Source organism: Strongylocentrotus purpuratus, unplaced genomic scaffold (assembly GCF_000002235.5).
Source record: "Strongylocentrotus purpuratus isolate Spur 01 unplaced genomic scaffold, Spur_5.0 spur5_scaffold_6, whole genome shotgun sequence".
Classification (NCBI taxonomy): Eukaryota; Metazoa; Echinodermata; class Echinoidea; order Camarodonta; family Strongylocentrotidae; genus Strongylocentrotus; species Strongylocentrotus purpuratus.
In genome coordinates this window covers 3,979,607-3,999,620 of record NW_022145612.1, presented here as the reverse complement: position 1 = coordinate 3,999,620, position 20,014 = coordinate 3,979,607, and the positions used below count along the sequence as shown (strand labels likewise).

The window sequence follows — 20,014 nt, the reverse complement described above, 5'->3', positions numbered from 1 at the left end:
ACTAGCGCAAACTCCATGAAAAGGACACGCTTTTCTCGTACGTGCTTAATGGCTTATATGTGCAAGCAACGCTAGTGTATCTTGCACATACATGTATATCTTTGTGGGATAAAAAAAAGAATTTCAATGGACTTCCTGATTCTATTTCCTCATAATTTTGATGGAAGTAATATATAGGCCAATATATAGTATTTACAGGTGAGAAAATCTTTAACAATAATTTAAATCATATGAAATGCATAATTCGTTGAAAAGCGAATTTGTCAATTTATGATTCTATTGTATAAAATATTTAATTTCTCCTCGGTGTACATCCAAGGTCCCATGGTGTAATGGTTAGCACTCTGGACTTTGAATCCAGCGATCCGAGTTCAAGTCTCGGTGGGACCTCTTAATTTTACAAAGAAACTTTCCTGATCATTCACAATTTTTTATTTTGTGGCATTTATTTAATGCATTCATTCAGTACAAATGAAAAATCATACATCTACATAATTGATATAACATCAAAATGTAAAGAAAATTGTACAGCTCTCAGAAATACATAATACATGTAGGCCTAGTTAAATTCATATAGACTATAGGCCTAGTACATAATGTCTTCAAATTAATTATACTGAATGAATATTATAGATCAAAGCCTTCCCATCCCCCTCCCCCATCCCCCGACCAACAACAAACACTCAAACAAACAAAACAGAACTTCGGAGAGAAGAGAAGAGGCAGTCTATAATATATGGCGGTAGTGTCCCTTTGTAGAAGCCGCAGAGAGCGGCCACCTCAAAAACGATCGCGAACCCGGCGGACCACTCCACTGATGATGTTTTCGTTTGAATGGTGATGTGTGACACTTTCAAATATTCCCATATTTTTATAATGTAGTGTCAATGTATTTCGCTCGGTAACAATCTTTCTGTCTTCTTGTTTACTTTTAAGCAACTTATCTCCTATTCCTTCAATACTTGAACGCTTTCATTTCTCCTAATAGGCAAATAGGCAAATAATTATAAAACAACATTATTAATTATTTGCCTATCTTCATTTTTTTTTTTTTTTTTTTTTAAATGAATGAATAATACGTACATAAGAAACACATAATTATATCGATTACAAAGAAAAACACATGAATTATACTTATATCACAAACATGATGATACTTAAAAAAAAACATAATCAACATTTTTTTTCCAGAGGTGATACTTTTCAACATTTGCCCTCCATAATATTTCCTTTAAATAAAATAATGTCGAATGTGTTTGCAAAATCACATTTTCTTTTTTGCCCTTTATAAAACATAAGAAGCTAAATTGATTATTAGATTTTTTACAACTACATATTTTGAATTTATATAATCACATTGCTTGCCTACATGTATCACTGTATTCCATTTTTTCATTATCAAACAATACTTCTGTTTGTCTGAGAAAAAATAAGAGCTTATTCCCAGGCACGAAGCCACGGGGGGGGGGGGGCACGTGGCCCCTAAAGAAGTGAGGGGGTAGTGAGCACTTATTTTTGTTTGGCCTTCGAAAATTTGAAAAATCGCACCCCCTTGAACGCCAGGGAGGGACCTATCTCCAAAATTCCCCAGAGCGGATGAGCATATTTTTATACGTTATTTGTGACACTAGCAGGTCACGAATTGGTGTGGGGTCAAGGGGGCGGAGCCCCCAGAAGATCAGGGGTTTTATACATTTAATTATCGTCAGATGAGCATAACTTTTTACCTTATTTGTGAGACTGACAGGTCACGAACTGGTGTGGGGTCCAGGGGGTAAAGCCCCCGGAAGCTCAGGGGTTTTGGGCAATAAATTACTGTCAGATGAGCATGATTTTATACCTTATTTGTGACACTGGCAGGTAACGAATAGGCGTATAGGGTCCAGGGGGCGGAGCCCCCGGAAGCTCAGGGGTTTTGGGCAATAAATTACTGTCAGATGAGCATGGTTTTATACCTTATTTGTGACACTGGCAGGTCACGATTTGGCGTGGGGTACAGGGGGCGGAGCCCCCGGAAGCTCAGGGGTTTTGGGCAATTAATTACTGTCAAATGGGCATATTTTTATACCTTATTTGTGACACTGGCAGGTCACGATTTGGCGTGGGGTACAGGGGGCGGAGCCCCCGGAAGCTCAGGGGTTTTGGGCAATTACTTACTGTCAAATGGGCATATTTTTATACCTTATTTGTGACACTGGCAGGTCACGAATTGGCGTGGGGTCCAGGAGGCGGAGCCCCCAGATGCTCAGGGGTTTCATGAATTTTATAACGGTCAGACAACCATCAGGACCCCGCCTTAGGGCCCCTGGCGGGGTCGAGGGGTGGAGCCCCAGAAATTTAGGGGTTTTAGGCATTTAATTACGGTCAGATGAACATATTTTGATACCTTTTTTTTTTTACACTGGCAGGACTTATAATTATAGCGTGAGGTCCAGGGGGCCGAAAACCAAGAAGCTCAGGGGTTTTAAGCATTTCATTACCGTCAGATTAGCATTCAGCCGTCCGCCCTAGGGCCCTAGGTGGGGTCCATAGGCATTTAATTACGGTCAGATGAGCATATTTTTATCTGCCAGATATTGCCATTTAAGTCTAAACGCATATTTTATTCAGATTACAATTAATGATATGTACTGTAAGTTATATCATACTGTTTTTTCCCTTATAATAATACAGTGTAGGTTCCTTTTTTTTTTTCCTTCTTTTTTTCCCAGGGGGGGGGGGGGGGGCGGGCCCCCCGGGCCCCTTGATCTAGATCTAGTCCCATACATCTAAAATAAGTGTCTGACTTCAATGTACCTTCTTCGGCTATAATATGGTACAATTTATAGGTATTTTTTAAGAAAATATTTTTATGAAAATATGTTTTTCCTTTTTCATGAATATACCTATGTTTGAAGAAAATTTAATTTCGTTTATTATAACTGGATCCTTTTTAATAAACACAATCATATCAAACCAAATATTTATCATTTCCTGGTACGTAGTATTTTGGTAACTGTATCTTGATCATGTTAAATAAGTATAGAAAAAATTAAATTTCCTACAATTATTGGTCTCAGTACTCAGTAGAAATTTGAAGTACTTTCTTCCATTTCACTTTCTGTTCTCCAATTCCAAGTCTTTTGATCAACATCACCCTTTGTACCTTCATAAAACAAGTCTAAAATTAAGTATTTTCAATCATCCTTGTTTGTATTGAAGATACAAAGTCCTCTTTGTTATATCTTGTCCTTCCCTCGCCATAAAAATTAAAAACAGATGTCATCAACTTCTTTGAAAACCCATTCAGGCACCGGAATCAAAGAGCTAGGCCTATATAAACATAAATCAATTTTGAATATGCGTATGTTTTTAGCAAGTGATTTTTCCAATCGGAGTGAGATCTCTTTATTTCCACCAATATTTAATAATTTCTTAATTTTGCTCAATATCTCTTTATAATTCATCATTTCAGTAACGTCAGGATTTAATGAAAAACATATACCTAATATTTTTACAATGCCAACTTCCTTTCCAAAAGGATAAAAAGTTGCCGAGCCAACATGTGACTCTAGAGTAAAAATAAATGTTTTATTTTTATTAATCTTAAGTCAGATTTTTTCCCTACAGCTCTCCAGAATTAAATCTAATTTATGAATCGAGTCTATATCTCTAGGGCAGATCTAGGGGGGAGGGTTAGGGGGTTTACCCCCCCCCCCTCTTAGGGCTGGTCTTTTTTTTTTTTTTTTTTTTTTTTTTTTTAAGGGATAGTTGAGTTCTGTTGCAGAGGGCGCTACACAAAATATTTTTTTTTGTGAGATAATGAAAAACTGAGTGTCAAATTTGAAAGAACATAATATTTAAATGACGAAATCATCTTTGTTTGATCAAAATCGGTTCAGAGACGGCTGAAATATAACGATTTCTAATACTTCTGTACCACCACAAATATAAGATATTTTGAAAAATTTGAAAAAAACCGTTAAAAAAACGAAATAACGCCTTTTACGTCGTATTTCAGCCAATGCCGATGTTGGCTTTTTTGTTGGCATTTTCGTGTTGCTTATATTACCTACAATTAGCCGGTTCATGTATTGTTATTTTTAATTAAATATTTAATTAACGGTCACCGTGTTTTTTGGAAAGTGGACCTGAATTGGTATGATCGTATTGGCTAAATTTCACACATCTTGGGGTCTAAAATTACCTCCATAGCAATTTTAGGTTCTAAAAGGGCACTATAAATGCCATAGATAAGAATAAGAGCAATAACCATGCACCTTGAAGGCATCTGAAAACAGAACTCAACTATCCCTTTAAATGTCGGGGGCCAATTGATTTTTTTTTGTAGTGCTTTCTACCCCCCCCCCCCCCTCGAAATATTGATAGGCACTTTTTTTAAATTCGGGGAGCAAAATGAAGGAAACAAAATTTGGAACTCACAATTTTGCAGACTATAATGTACATGTTAGAGATTTGGTAATAAATTCGAATTTAAAAAAAAAAGGTTTCACCCCTAAACAGAGCTAGGTCAATTTTGCATTTTGTGTAATAGGTGATTTAGTAAAATGTAGCCCAAAGTGGGTAAATTTAACCAGTCGTTGCATGGGTTACATTATTTTGCCCAACAAACTTGTATGTTTCCCTTTTTGCCCATCTCTTATTTACAAAATTTCTTCACAAACACCATTTTGAATTTCAATGATAAATCACTAGTCTCGTCGTTATCACCTTTAATACATATAAAAAGCAACCCTTCATTTCTAGACAGATTATCTTATTCACTGATACGCATAAAGGTAAACAAACAATTGAAATTTCTCTTTGAGTTTATTCTATATATAGTTTTATTTCAGAGAGAAGTTACCAATAAATTGACAACCATTATCATCATTTCAGTGCATTAAGTTCCATTACATTCATACTGTTACTTTTAAAACATGATATGCTTCATTCAGATTATATTTCTTCATGATAATATTCATATCCCTGGAAAAATCTTCGCAACTCATAATTCTACACAAAATAAATATATAGTTCTATGTGCAGCACTTGGTTTCTTATAGAATGGATATATTTTCTATTTTTACATAGAGCTTACTACAGATGACATGGTTTCGCCGTTTCGGTTTCCACTGAGTCCCATGTTAATACACTTTAGATCTTTCTGTCGTAATATTGTATTTAAAGATACTTTATTGATTTGAAATGAAAATAAAGTTTCATTACCTCGAATACCAGTACATTTCTTCATTATAAATATAAATAGTTAGATAAATAAACAACTTCAGTGTATTATCAAAAGGTGCTCATAATGTATAAGATGTAATATTTATTTGGACAAAGCTGCGCAATTTTATGTTTGCATGAATATATATCTTTGCAGCAGTTTCTATGTACAAGTATCAATTTTCCTGATTATTGGTGTTTTATATTACAATGTATGTTGAGTGATGGAGCAAACTAATTTATTTATTTTGGTATCAGATGCTCGATTGAACGGTTCTTCTCCAAGTGTTTTTCCATCTTAATAAGAAGATCCACTCCATCAATGACACGCTGAACAAGTGTGACCTGGAAAAAGAGAGAGAAAGCGAGAGAGAGAGAGAGAGAGAGAGAGAGATTAAAGACCAAATCATGGCAATATGGCAACATTAAAACAAACTTAATGCTCCGACTATTTTGACAGTCGATCTCCTGAACAGTTTCAGTGTATTCTGCATTGATGTCGACTTATAAGACAGGAAAAACTACATACACTGAGCTTCTCATTTTAACATGTTGCATCGCTAATAGAATTAAGAATCCTAATCACTATGAACATAATGTTTTAATCTTTATTAGAAAAAAAACTAAGATTTATCTGGCTTTTGATGATCATTATTTACTGTGAAGGATCTTTCCGTCGCATAGTCATAGAGAAAGGGGGATCACGCGAGTTAATGTCATCTAAATAAGGCTAGTACTGTACCAATCGACATTATTTTTTACGGGGACAATATTATTGAAGAAAACAATAGTTTTCAAACCTAAAAACAAAAAATGGATTTACCTGTATGGATTTACCTGTTGATAAGAAAATATTCAACGAATTCACATGAATATATTGACATCACATTGCATGTTCGCGCAGGGATGTCGTTCATGGGGCATTGAAAGGTTCTTTGTGAAAATGAGTAGTTCTCAGACAATTTAAAAAGTTTTTGATCCATCTTGACAAATATGAAAAACTGAGAACTTGGAGAATTTTCGTCAAACAGCCCCCCGCCCACATCCCACTCAGTGTTATTTAGGGTACGTATATGCGTGTTCCAAGCGACCCGGTGTGTAAAGTCAATACGGGTCGACCTTTTTCTTTTGTTATACTCGAGCCTTTTTCAGCACCCCCCCCCCCCCCCCTTTTCAGCAAAAGTCCGGTGTGTAGAGTCAATACGGATCGACCTTTTTCTTCTGTTACGAGCCGGAGAGTTTAGGAACACGCATGGTATCCCTCCGTTCACGGAGGGGGGGGGGGGGGGGGGGGAACAGCCCTTAAAAAGTTAGAGTCTCTTTATAATAAGAGTTACGACAAGAACTGTTGCATTGTGGAACAAAATGGCGGTCGAATAGGAGCCCATTGCACTTGAAAAGAAATGTTGCGTATTAGTGGATACAGATTTTTCTTCTTATTAGGAATCTCGGGCACCACTTTCGGATGGTTTTCTTAAATATGCCTCGCGACTTGACACTCGGTTTTGAACCAAGACCAAGAGAATGCCGCGGATCTGCTGTTGTTCTATTCATTTTACCATCATGTCTCCGAAAATTGTTTTAGGAGAAAGACGATTATAGGATTACAATTCTTCCATTTATATTGCAGAACCAGTGGATTTTGGAAAATGAAACTTTCACAATTTTTAAACAGCAGCAATTTTCACCGCTAGAAACTCAAGTTAAAATGTCAAAAAATCCAATGTTTCATCAGTTGTGATTCATATATTTTTTGCGGCATGAATCTTTCGCAAATTTGAATCACTCGCGAAAATTTGGGATCTTATGTGCGCAAAAGTTTCAGGTTTTAAAGAATCGTACGAAAGAGCAGCTTTATTAATACCTCTGATAGTCCAAGGCGGTCATTGTTTGAGATGTCAAAGGTATCACCAACCGTTGCCGAGTCAACACCTCCAGTACCACGCTTCTGAAGACGGAGTTTTTCTAGGATATTATCCAGTCGACTTATATCCTATAGTTGTAGAGACCACACAAGAGAAAAGAAAAAAAAAGAAAAAAGAAAATTGTATTGGAAAGTTTATTAGCAATACGTCTTTCCAAATAACCCATTTGTATGTCGTATTAATACTTATTGATTGTCTTCTGCCTTGTGTCGCTATGCTCTTCAAAATTATTTATGCCAGTATGTATCCATTAAGTACTTTTTGTTGATATGAACAAAGGCTAACAAATTAATGTTACTTTGAATTGAATTGAATTGAACTAAACAATAAGAGAATTAGTTTCAAGCAAATGACAAGTCCAAGATATTACCAGATTAAAAGGCAATTTCCCCCTAACCCCCCCCCAAAAAAAAAAATAAATAAATAAAATAAATAAAAAATGCATAATCATACACAAGGATTGAAAATCATGGGCAAACTGAACAAGACTATATATTGATTATTATTATTAATATTATATTATTAAAGACATAACCATTGGGAAGGGGTATTCCCCGCTGCAATCGAAATTACGACTCATGTATTCATTCCGATTGCGCTACTTCCTGCGCTAATCGGGCCTGTCAAGCCAAGCAAGTACACACGAAATTTGTATTTGCACTATTTATTGTGCAATCACACTTTGCACCACATGACTGTCCGACGTATGGGCCCGAATTCACAAAGGAGGTTTGTCGACAAACCTTGGTTTTCGTACGTCATATGACGCGTTTTACGCGTTTTTTTACAAACCTGGTTTGTAAAGAACAAAAGGAGGTTTGGCGAAACAAAAGGAGGTTTGAGCTCAAACCTTGGTCTGGGCTCAAACCTTGCTTTGTGAATTCGGGCCATGGAGTTTCAAGATACAATCACTGACACCGTCCTATGTTAGGCAACATGACGCATCATGATTGTGCAACGGGCAGTGACTGCGTCAGGTGCCTTTCGGCGAGAATCGTAGCCGGCTATAGGAGAGCGTACCTTTGACAGATTAGGAATCTTGAGATGTACTCCAGCTCGGAGTCCTGTACCGAGGTTAGAAGGACAAGAAAGGATGTATCCTAGATGCTCATTCCACATGAACTCCCATCCCTTAGCTTTAACTGACTCCTCAACCTGTTTGGGGGATAATGAAAGCGATCTAAAAGCTTAAAATCACTTGAACTTGTCAATAATGATAACAAATATGTCATATCATGAAATTCGATGGAAATAGTTAAAGATATCATCAAAACCATTATCGTACTGGTAGAGACCGCAACATAATAGGAAACGGTAATACATCACCTAATACAGTAAGAAAGACTCTTATTGAATGGGTGAGCAAGACTATTACAACTTTTCGATGTAAAAATAAAATATCTTGAAAATGATTATATTCTATAAGTATGAATATCAATGTATAGGTGAAAGAAAAAAGTATAACCAAAAGGGATATCCAGATAGACAAACAGCACATGAGACCAGATTCCACATTAACAACGGTTCTAAAACGGCGGCCCACGAGATTGACAGCCCGACCGTCTCGTGAACTCTAAAAAGAAAAGTTGCCAGAAAGCCACGGAGACCTCCCGGGGAGACCTATCGGTCTTGTGGGCTGTCTGTCTAATGGGTCGTCGGTCTCATGAAACCTCTTTATATCTTTTCACAGAATATAGGCCTATTATCATCACACAGCGCAGTATGCAATTTAGAAAAAACATACAGCTTCTTTTGATAAAAAAAAAGTATTCTGCTATACCATTACAATAAAACTTTAGTAACATTTCTCAATTCGTTTCCCCTGTTTTTTTTTCATTACCTGGTTGAGACCAGAGCAGAATCTGTCAAAGACTCGTTTCATGTTGCCACCCTTTTCCATGGAAATGACTCTGGTATGGTCCTCCTCGTTGATCCACACCAAGAAGTTCTTGTTGTTATTGTGCCTATCAAGAAACACTCAGAGTTTTTCAAACTTATCTCACCCTGTCTGACCAATATTTGTTATCCTGTTATTGTCAGTTCCAGCTAACATTGTGAGCATTACACTTCACGACTCGACGATATATACAGTTATCATTTTTAAACAGTCATGTATACGGTTTTCGGCACCCCTTTTTTCTTCTTTTCTTTACCTGCTTGCTTGCATTCAATGGCTTGTCAGATATTTTGTTGAGATCTGTGCCTCCCTGACAAAATTATCTAGGGCCGCCCACGATTCAGGATAGAGCCGACATATCCCCTGACTGTTCGGTTATATTACAAGGCCAATACAGTGAAATAAAATCGATAGGACAAAGGAATATTCTGATTACAGTCACGATTTTTTTAAATTTTTGACAAACAGAAGGAAAGAATAAGGAAAGGGACAACTAACCAGATTCCGCGGGCGTCGGGCCAATCTCTGGCCATGCCTGCACAGGTGAGAAGAGGAGAGACTGGTTTGTCGAAGAGAAAATGATCATCAATCAGCTTCTGTTGATCCTCCTCAGACATGGTAACCAACGAGTAATACTGTCCAGCCAACTCTCCTCTTAGACCAGCAAGAGCGTCAGTAACGACCTGATGGAGAAACAAAAGAATCGAGATATAGTTTATTCATTCATTAATTTTCCACAATTTGTTTAAGAATATGACAAATATTTACATTGATTTAGGAAAAAATACAGAGCTTTAATAATGAACAGATTGAGATCTTGGATAACAAAGTAGTGGGTAAATGTGAAGGGGTCTACTGAGAAGCTACAGTAGCTTGTAAAATGTAGCTTGTTAAAGATAATGTTTTCATTATGGCGACTCAGGAGGATTGTGCTGATCTTAACTTAATACGCTAACCTGTTCGACCATGCGTCTCTCAGCCCTGTTGCAGGCTGGTGGAAGACTGAGTCCTCGGATGCTTCGACCTGTCCTCACTCGAGAGGAAAGGACATACTTGGAGTCCAGTACCCCGCCGCGAATTTTGGAGGAATCCAGATCCGTTGTGTGCACATCGTCCGGACCGTAGCCATTGTGTCGCTCGTCGATGACGGGGTCCATCAGTTCTTTGAAGACCTTTACAAAAATAATCAAACAAAAAGTAAATTGGTTATTCCAAGCGTTACGGAATGACATTTCGAGAGCATATTCAATTTTGACAGAAGAATAGAACTTTTGATAAAAATCTTCAAATTATAAACTATAGTGAATTACTTTCACAACAGTTGGGTTTCCTATTGACCATTCATCATGTTGTGTAAAGTCGTTACACAACGAATTTGCAGTGTAGTAAAGTAGAAGTAGAGTTAGTAGAAATATACAAGTAGGAGTATATTTAGAAGTAGAAGTAAAAGTATAGAAGGAAAATTATAAGCACAAGTAGACGTATAGACGGATAAAGAGATCGAAATAAAAGTAACAATAGACTTATACGTAGAGGAAGAAGAAGAAGCAGAAGTAGACGTAGAAGTAGAGTGAGTAAAATTATAGAAGTAGAAGTATTGGAGTAAATCTAGAACTATAGTCGTAAAAGTATAAGTCTATTGAGGTAGAATAATAGAAGCAGAAGTAGAAGCAGAAGTGATCGTAGAAGTAGAAATATAGAAGTTAATCCAGAAATAGAAGTAGTACATACATACATATTGATATTTATATAGCGCCCTTACAATGTACAAAAACATGCTCAAAGCGCTTTACATTAATTAGTAAATAATGCAGAATAACTATTTTGCTCTCCAAGCGCATACCTTGTACATTTGTTGTGCAAAATAGAAGTAGAAATTGAAGTAGAATGAGATAGAGATTGAGATAGAAGTGAAAGTATCAAAAGATTTGGGCGTACACGTAGAGGCAGAAGTAGAAGTAGAAATATAGAAGTCAAAGTAGAAGTAGAGAATTATAGAAATAGACATATAGAAGTAGAATCTTAGAAGAAGAAGTAGAAGTAGAATCATTGAAGTACAAGTAGAAGCAGAATTAGAAGCATAAGTACGAGTAGAAGTGGAAGTGGCAGTAGAAGTGGAACGAGGAACAGAAAGAGGCGGCGGAAAAATTAAAGTAGCAGAAGAAAACGAAGAAGAAGAAGAATAAGAGAGATGTGATTTATTTTTCTAAAAATGTGTAAAATGTACCTCATATGACTCCTCGTCCCCAGCTACCATGCCGACCGTCTTGATGAAAGGATGCCCAGGGTTATCTACCCCTGTCTGGATACACTCATCCAGGGTGAAGCCATTGGGTGTGGACAGGTTGCTGAGACGGCTATAAATGCCTGGAGTCAAGTGGGAAGCCATCACGTTATTGTGCTTCGAAAGGTCTGGGAAGTTGGCCGAGGGTGGGAAGTTTGACTTCTGGCCAAAGGTAGGGGTGTAGGTGCCATCTTCGCACAAGTTGCAGTTAGCAGCAGCTTGGGTCTCCCGTTGCGGTGACGAGAGGTAGGTCATCCCGATGCCTATTCCGGTAGCCGCAGCTGCTATGGCAGCCAGGCCACGTGGTCCAAGTTTCTGCCACACTGCGGATGCCATTGATGATGTCGAATCCAGGACTCTTGCTCTACCAACAAATAAAACAAAATAATAACAACATCACCAGACGCCTATAATGCATCAGATGTTAATATTCTGTCATCACATGTTAATGCCTACTCTCTTAATTTCTAGGACTTATTTTAAAGTCCAAAGAATTTATTCTAAATCCAAGGGGAACTTGTCCCCTTGGATTTAAAATAATTCCTAGAAATTAAGAGAGTATATAATTTATAATAGATTCTCTATAGATTCAATTTTATTTTAAACAGAGTATAGCACAATGCCAAGGAAGATAAATCGAGAATCTACATGTTGGCATAAAATGAATTAAACATGAATTCTACATGACTTTTTGTGCCCATTTTCAATTTAAAATCTATGCTGTCTTTTATTGCTATTGATCTGAAAAGGGGGGGGGGTGGTTGTCTGGACACCTACCAAACATAATATTTAGGTACACAGACGGCTCCCACAGGGAAATGGTGTTCACCATTTTTTAAACGCAGATTTCGTAGTAAAACTTAATGCTACAAACGATGCCACCTACTGATTTTTGAAAATCTGTGCCAATAGTGCATTTTTTTTATAATAGGGGTAAACCAGTAGTTTCATGTATTTCAGAACAAATATTTTGGCAGAAAAATTTCGTTTGGTGTACAAAATCCACTATTCACAGAAGACCACATGCATGGGCCCTAACGTTGCTCAAAGGGACCTAAAGGACCAGCATCTCTAGACAATCCCCCAATCTAAAAATACAATGATACATTGTGGGCATGATTGATAGCCAATTATGTCTCAGGTACCCAAAATTTTATTTCAAGGGCCCAAATTAAATATAAGCGATTCAAGAGCACAAAACTTTATAGTTAGACGCTATATTTGTTCGTACATACATGTGTAATTGTGTTATACTAAAGGTACTAATATTAATAATAATAATGATAATAACCTAGACTTCTACAGCGCATTTCATCTTCAGAGAAAATATCAATGCGCTTTACAATAATAAAACAACAAAATTGCAGATAACTACCTATTTAATCATGAACTAAAGAAATATCAAAATAGGGAAAAGATTAAACATAATCAATTAAGAGAGAAATGAAAGCAAATTATGACAAAGTACAGTACAATAATGCATATATTTTGATTTTGGTAAAATACAATACTGCAGTAATGACATAAGAAAGCGTTTTTTAACAAGATTTCAGTTGTGATTTGATGAAAGTTAATTCTGTGATGGTTCGGAAGCTAGTGGGAGGGAGTTCCAAAGACGCGAAGCTGCAGATGAGAATCTTTGGATCCATATGACTTTTTCCTGTCGTTCGTTCAGATATGTAACTGGGACAGAGTTGATGAATTGCCTTGAAAGAAGGATGACTTTGTACTGGATTCTCTGGGATACGGGCAGCCAGCGGATTTTCTGTAGAGCGGGAGTGATACTCTTGTCTTGGTAATTTAGAAACTAGTCTGGCAGCTGAGTTTTTAATTCGGTAAAGCTTGGCGATGACTTTATTAGGGAGATTGATGTGGAGAGGATTTTTTTTTTTTTAAATCAACAACAAAAACAAACAAAACAAACAAAATCAAAAAATCGAGGTGAGCAAGGAGTTGACAAGGATTTCAGTTGTATGATTGTCGAAGAGATTTCTTATCTTTCCAATTTTGTAGAGAGATAGAGATGCATTCCGACAGATGGAGTTAACATTTTAAGTTACAATCGAGCACAACTCCAAGATCTCATTATGTGCTGCTAGAGACGCTGGTGTCACATGAACCATGAGTGGGGACCCCGGAGTGGGGGGAGGGGGGGGTTGGGGTGGAGACATTTCCTGATGAGTGCCACGCTTTCTTTACGTTAATGAGGTATACGCTCAAACTCACAATTTTCAATAATATGTTAGACATTTACACATATAGCAAAACTAGTTGTCTTTTTGTCCTTATTCTTTGTTCCAGGTAGATAGAACAATAATTGAAAAATACTGAAAATGAAATGTGGAACTCGTGACTCAAGATACATTACAACACAGTTAGAGAAATACCTTTATTGAACGGTTAATGAGATCTATAATTTGTAATAAATGTGCTTATCTAAGTGATTGCTTCAAGACGAGGAACTGAAATTAATAGCTGCGACCCCTTCCATATAATCATAACGCTAGTGGCTAGAAAGGTGATATATGATAATTAAATTGTATAAATTAAGACCAATATCTTTGACCGAACATTTTGCTAAAGAATTATTGAAGTTTTCATTGCAAAATGGATATTGCAAGACATTGGACAACAAATTGACCAGTTTCCATAATTTGGAAATAGAAAATGCCTATCAACATAATTGTTCAACTAATATTCTTCATCATTTTGTATAAAATACTGAAATCCCTAAAACGTCGTCAACAATTCTTCTAACTGACTTTAAGAAAGCTTTTGATAGAATTGACCACATTGTAGTTATGAGTAAGTTTTATCAAAACAGAACCAATCCTCAGCAATAACTTGGATGTGTGACTTCCTTTCCTGTCGTACGCAATGGCCCGAATTCAAAAGGAGGTTTGTCGACAAACCTAGGTTTTCATGCGTCATGTTCGTTACCATGCTGTTCTGTCTGATTCATGTACCATTAATGATGGTGTCCCTTAGATGACGAAACTGGGTCCTTGATTATTTTTAGTTACGATTAATGACTTTAAAATAAATATTTACATACACACTTTTGAATATGATTGAGTGCCGCAAACTTGTCCGAAAATCTCAAATGCAGGAAGTTACTGATAGCCTATTTGTTTGAAATTAAATCATTCATGTTCAATTGAGTTGTGAAACTGCATGCCATTTAAATGAAAGATGCAATCAAATACCAGCAATCTCTCTCTCTCAGTAAATTGTTGAACAAATCCCTCATAAACGACCGTAATAAACTGCATGATAAACCCTGTACTCTTAAAAATACTATTTTCAACCATAATTTTCAGCTATTGCAGTCTTTTGTAAGCTTATTGTCTAACAAAACTGTAGAGAAAACATCTATTGCAACAGTTGGTGATATTATGTTCAATATTTTTTTACAAATGAACCTAATATATATTATACCTGGCAAATACGCAACCTTCTTGCAGAAATATCCTGCAGCCCTACGTGCAGGTACACGTAGGCCTACCTGGGTCATGATTGTGTGCTCATTATAATGCCTTCTCATTGTAATCAAACATACACACATAACTATAAACCATTCCTTGTCTGAAACTTTGCTTGTGAAATCGATAGAAAATGGACAAAATGATACTCAGGATACTCAGTGCTGTATGACGGGGTGATCAAAGTTCGCGGAGATTTTTTTAACATATAAGAAACAAATGATATTCGATCCATGATTTGTCATATTCTACATAGATTTATCTATTTCAATTACTTTCATATTGACGTTGAAGTGTTTTACTACAAATTGGTGCAACGAGAAAATTGATCGTCAAATGATTCCTGATATATCGCGTTCTAAAAATTCGATGTCGGATCGGCGTGCGCGCTACAACTCACGAAAAAGTCATATAAACAACAAAACCTTACTCCGCGCAAGGGGGTTTACAGCCAATTTTATCAACAAATGTGATTCATCAACATATTAAGGTAATTGCATAATTTGCAAGGCAAAATACCATAGATCTACAATATTATTGGTATCACTTTTTACTCACAATTTTGATGACAACTGCGCTCACTATGAAGTTTTCCACAACCTTGTCAGTACTTTTTCGGAACGGACGCAAATGACTGCAAAATTTGCTGATCTTTTGTCAATATTTTTCTTTAGTTCTTTCCATTAGTGATCAGATTTTCGAAATGTGGCCTACCTTTTGAGGAGGTGAATAAAATCAAGGTAGCATGAACTATGATCTCACGCTATAGATATAGGCTTTGATAGAGCGAATAAGCTCTCACAAGTTTAAAATGGCCTGTATATACTTTAGGCTGTATACAAAGAAGATCCTCAATCACCAAAGTGACGTTGATTTAGCATTCAAAACTTGTCCTTGGCTTTACCTTGCATGGTTTACCTACCTTGTTGTTGAGCAATTACTTAGATCTATAGACAGAGGCGCCCCTCCGGGGTGGGGTTGGGGGAGACAGGGGGCACAGTGCCCCCCAGTTTTTCAATCACCCCAAAAGTGCCCCTTTTTACATAGGAAAAGTGCCCCTTTTTCACATAGGAATAGTGTCCCTTTTACTTTGAAAAGTGCCCCTATTAATTTTTAAAAGTGTCCCTTCCCATTTTCAACTCTAATAAGGGCCCCTTTTATTTCGACACGTGCCGCTTTTCCTTCGACACATTCTCATTTCCCTTTACAATAAGTGTCCATTTTCCATTCTCATAAGTGCCCTTTTTAATCTCTCGTGTAAGTGCCCCTAGTTAGGTACGAGAAGTGCCTTTTTCACTTTTGATAAGTGCCCCCTTCACCTCTGATAATTGTCCTATTTAAATCTGAGAGGTACGTGCCTCTTTTACTTTGACCAGTGCCCCTTTTCCTTTGTAAGAAGTGCCCCTTTGCCTTTTTAATAACTACCCCCATTTTAACTCGGATAAGCGCACCTTATACTTTCACATTTGCCTTTTTTCCTTTCTAATAAGTTCCCCTTTTTCTAATGATAAGTGCCCCTTCTCAGGTAAATGAACCTTTTCAGGTACGAGAAGTTACTCCTTTTCACTTCAGATAAGTGCCCCCTTCACCTCCGATAAATGCCCCTATAAAATCTGATTGGTGCCCTTTTTTCATTCACATAAGTGCCCCTTTTCATATCTGGTCATTGCCCCTTATCAGGTGCGATAAGTGCCTCTTTTCATCTCTGATAATTTCCCTTTTAACAATATAAATAATATCAACCCCCTATTCTCATGACTGACTTTTTCATCCCTGGTGAGTGCCTCTTTTTGAGGGTGTAAGAAGTGCCCATTTTCACCTCTGATAATTACTCTTTGTACTTTGGCACATGCTTCTTTTCTTTCCTGATAAGTGTCCCCTTTTCCTTTCATCATTAAACGCACCCTAGCTAATTCAAGCGACTACGCTCGCACGCATCTATATTTATACTTATGTTACTTATCGAAGGTTTTTCAGTCTTCCGTTATGAGAATGTGCTTATAACCCCATTAGGATTGGGCTTTTTCCTCTTTATAAGATATAATTTTTCGCAGTGCGACCTCACACATCTTAGACAATCAAACCCAACTACAAAGCATGGTGCTTAAGCAATATCTTGTATGGTGTATAAAGTGAAACAAATATTGAAATCCCTGATAATAATATTGTAAACACAATGTAGGGGTATAGGCCTAACTGGCCTATACCAATGACTAAAAATGGTATATTTTCGCTTAGAGATTTCCCTTTATAGGTGCCCTTTTTTCCAGAAAGTGCCCTTTTGTCTTGGTGCCCCCCCCCCCCACTTTGGAAGTCGCTCGGCCGCCCTCGACCTGTCTATAGTCCTATGCATATTGTTGGCGGCATCAAAGACATAACTAGAACGAGGCTTTAATTCTGTTAAGGGTCCAGACACACAACCCCCATCATCATGGTCTTACTTGAAATTGTCATATTTTGTTGTTTTTATGTTGTCGCTTTAAGCGAAAATTGTGAACAACTATAGTTCACGGTGACAGTAAAAGATAAATCAGTTGGTGGCAACGTTTATATAGCATTCAATTTTAATTCGGAATCCGCATTGAAAAATTAGTGAACACCATTCCCCTGTCGGATCCGTCTGTGTACTTAGACTAATCTATAATAAAATAGTAACAAAGCCTTCTCTTTTTCCTTCGGATCAGATCTAGCAACAACCGTTATGAATATTTGTCCTTTAGATCTAGATCTAGATCTAGATCTATAATAATATTGTGCAAAACATCCAAACATAGACTAGATCTAGATCTAATTCCTATTGCTTGTAAATTTCTTTAAATGTCCGGGTACACAACCTGTCCGGACACATAAAATCTAAATCTAGATCTTACTCTTACTCTTAGATCTAGACCTCTAGTGGCTTTGAAAAATAATAAAAAGAAGATTCCTGACAACATAAAAGACAAAAAATTGATAATTCCAAGTCAGACCATGATGATGGGGGTTGTGTGTCTGGACACTTAACAAAATTAAAGCCTCGTTCTACTTCTACTCTAGATCTAGATCTAGATCTAGTCAGGGGCGTACGCAGGGGGGGGGGGGGGTTTGGGGGTTCAAACCCCCCCCCCCCTTTGGAATTTTAATGTATGTAAACCCACCCTAAAAAAACCGAAAAACCCCCCCCCTTTCGCTTTTTTTTTTTTTTTTTTTTTTTTTTATTATAAAAAAAAAAAAAAAAATTATACCCACGGCTAACCTAAATAAGGTGACCTTACCCCCCCCCCCAACGAAAAAAAATGTCAAATTTTGAAATTTTTAACCAAAAAATAAAAGTGTCCGCTTACCCCCCCCCCCCCCCCCCCCCCCCCCCCCCCCCCCCCCCCCCCCCCCCCCCCCCCCCCCCCCCCCCCCCCCACTGAGCGACTTTTCGGCCGGCGCGATTTTCAAATTTTCGGGAGCAAAATATTTTAAAAACCCCCCTTGAAAAAATCCTAATCACGGGGGTTTACAGTTGATTTATCAAAAAGTGTGATCCATCAAAAATCAGGTAATATCATAATTTGCAAGGCAAGATATCATACAATCAGTAAGTACCACTGTTGACTTACAATTTTGAGGAAATCTGCTCTCAAATTGAAGATTTTCAGACCCTTATCGGTAAGTTGATCATTTTTCGGAACGGACACAAAATATTGCAAAATTTGCCGATCTTTTGTCAATATTTTCACAATTTCGTATCCAATTCCAAAGAAAATTTTACTTCTGGGTAATTTTATGTTCCTCTTTCCATTGTTGATATCAGATTTTCGTAATCTTACTGATTTTTTGAGATAGCGAACTTAGGTCACGCGCGAACTTTGGTCACACCACCATACACACAACATGTGGATGAAACCCAATCACACGCCTTTATGATAACATCAATTTCAAAGTGAAATTCTTCTCACAATAGATAATAATATATTTTTCTATCATCCCAATATATTACAAGAATAGAATTCTACTTACCACATTTAACTGACTTGCCTACTGTTGATTTATCATTCAGCAGCCCTGAGCTTCCCCCTTATAATACCACAGACAGTGGGTTCAAAAAAACAATAAGAAAATTATTTAGCTTTGAAACCATTGTTTAGCGCAAGCCTTTTACGCGCTTTTCTTATTTTTGTTACCAAGGGCCTTGGCGCGCTCCATGATGCAAAGTGTATACGCAGTTGTTACGTCATATTTTGTAAATCACGCGCAGTATAGTATAGAGTCTCGTTGTTGTTAATCTATTTAATATTTGTTCATTCATTTTACATCTTTCATTTTAGTAGCCGCTTCAATTTCAGAAATTTATCAAATTATGAAATTCATACTGGCTTTTCACAGTGCTCTGCATTAAAACACAGCATAATATTAACCATAATATTGTATACTTCTTGCTTGATACTGTTGAATGTCACTACATAATAAATTATTTACAAATAAAAAAATAAAAAGATTTAAAAAAAAGCATGAGTAAGAGGGTGGAGAGAGAGAGAGAGAGAGAGGGAGAGAGAGAGAAACGTGAACTGTTTGAATGGTAGGGTAGACGAAAAGAACGGTCTTAAGTGACAAGGGAAGAAGAGTGAAAAGGGAAGAGAGAGAGAGAGAGGGAGAGAGAGAGAGAGAGGGAGAGAGAGAGAGAGAGAGAGGGGGGGGGTGAGAGAAAAGGTATGAGAGAGAAAGGGATGATAAGGGAGAGATAAGGGGTGGTATATGATACATTGACAAGATTTTTCACGAAGTGGCGGTAGTGAGGAAAATCGTAATGCAAAGTGAATGCAATTTTTTTTCACTACCGTCACTTCGTGAAAACAGCGACGATGTTGGCATCGCTTGTCATCTTCATTTAGGCTTATCACTGATTATAGATTGAAATTGTAAAATAAATCAACAGCGGTAAAACTTTAAATTCATTAAAGTATGGTGGTGTGAGACCATATAATAAATCGCGCGTGACTTAAGTTCAAAGAATTGGTAAGATTTCGAAAATCTGACTTCACCTATTGAAAGAGGAACATAATTATTATTACCCAGACACGGATTTTTCTCTGGAATCGGGTGTGAAATTATGAAAATATTGACAAAAGATCGGCAGATTTTGCAGTCGTTTTGCGTCCGTTCTGAAAAATTATTCATTTACTGATAACGGTCAAGAAATCATTTTGAGAGCAGATTTCCTCTAAATTGTAAAAAAGAGGTGGAAAAACTG

General features: G+C 37.1%; 1 protein-coding gene and 1 non-coding gene across 2 annotated transcripts; one reads left to right on the top strand and one right to left on the bottom strand.

Annotated features, from left to right (window-relative positions):
- The first annotated feature begins 318 nt into the window (after positions 1-318).
- TRNAQ-UUG lies at positions 319-390 on the top strand. Its single transcript has one exon. It is a non-coding gene; the product is annotated as a tRNA-Gln (tRNA).
- A 4,428-nt stretch (positions 391-4,818) lies between these two features.
- LOC589605 (creatine kinase U-type, mitochondrial) lies at positions 4,819-18,866 on the bottom strand. Its single transcript, XM_030999873.1, has 8 exons — positions 18,784-18,866; positions 11,258-11,678; positions 9,987-10,202; positions 9,529-9,713; positions 8,974-9,097; positions 8,154-8,288; positions 7,073-7,201; positions 4,819-5,553 (listed from the first exon to the last, which is right to left on the bottom strand). The coding sequence occupies exons 2-8, from the start codon at positions 11,648-11,650 to the stop codon at positions 5,452-5,454; spliced, it is 1,284 nt and encodes a 427-aa protein (XP_030855733.1). The 5' UTR covers positions 11,651-11,678; positions 18,784-18,866; the 3' UTR covers positions 4,819-5,451.
- Positions 18,867-20,014: the final 1,148 nt, after the last annotated feature.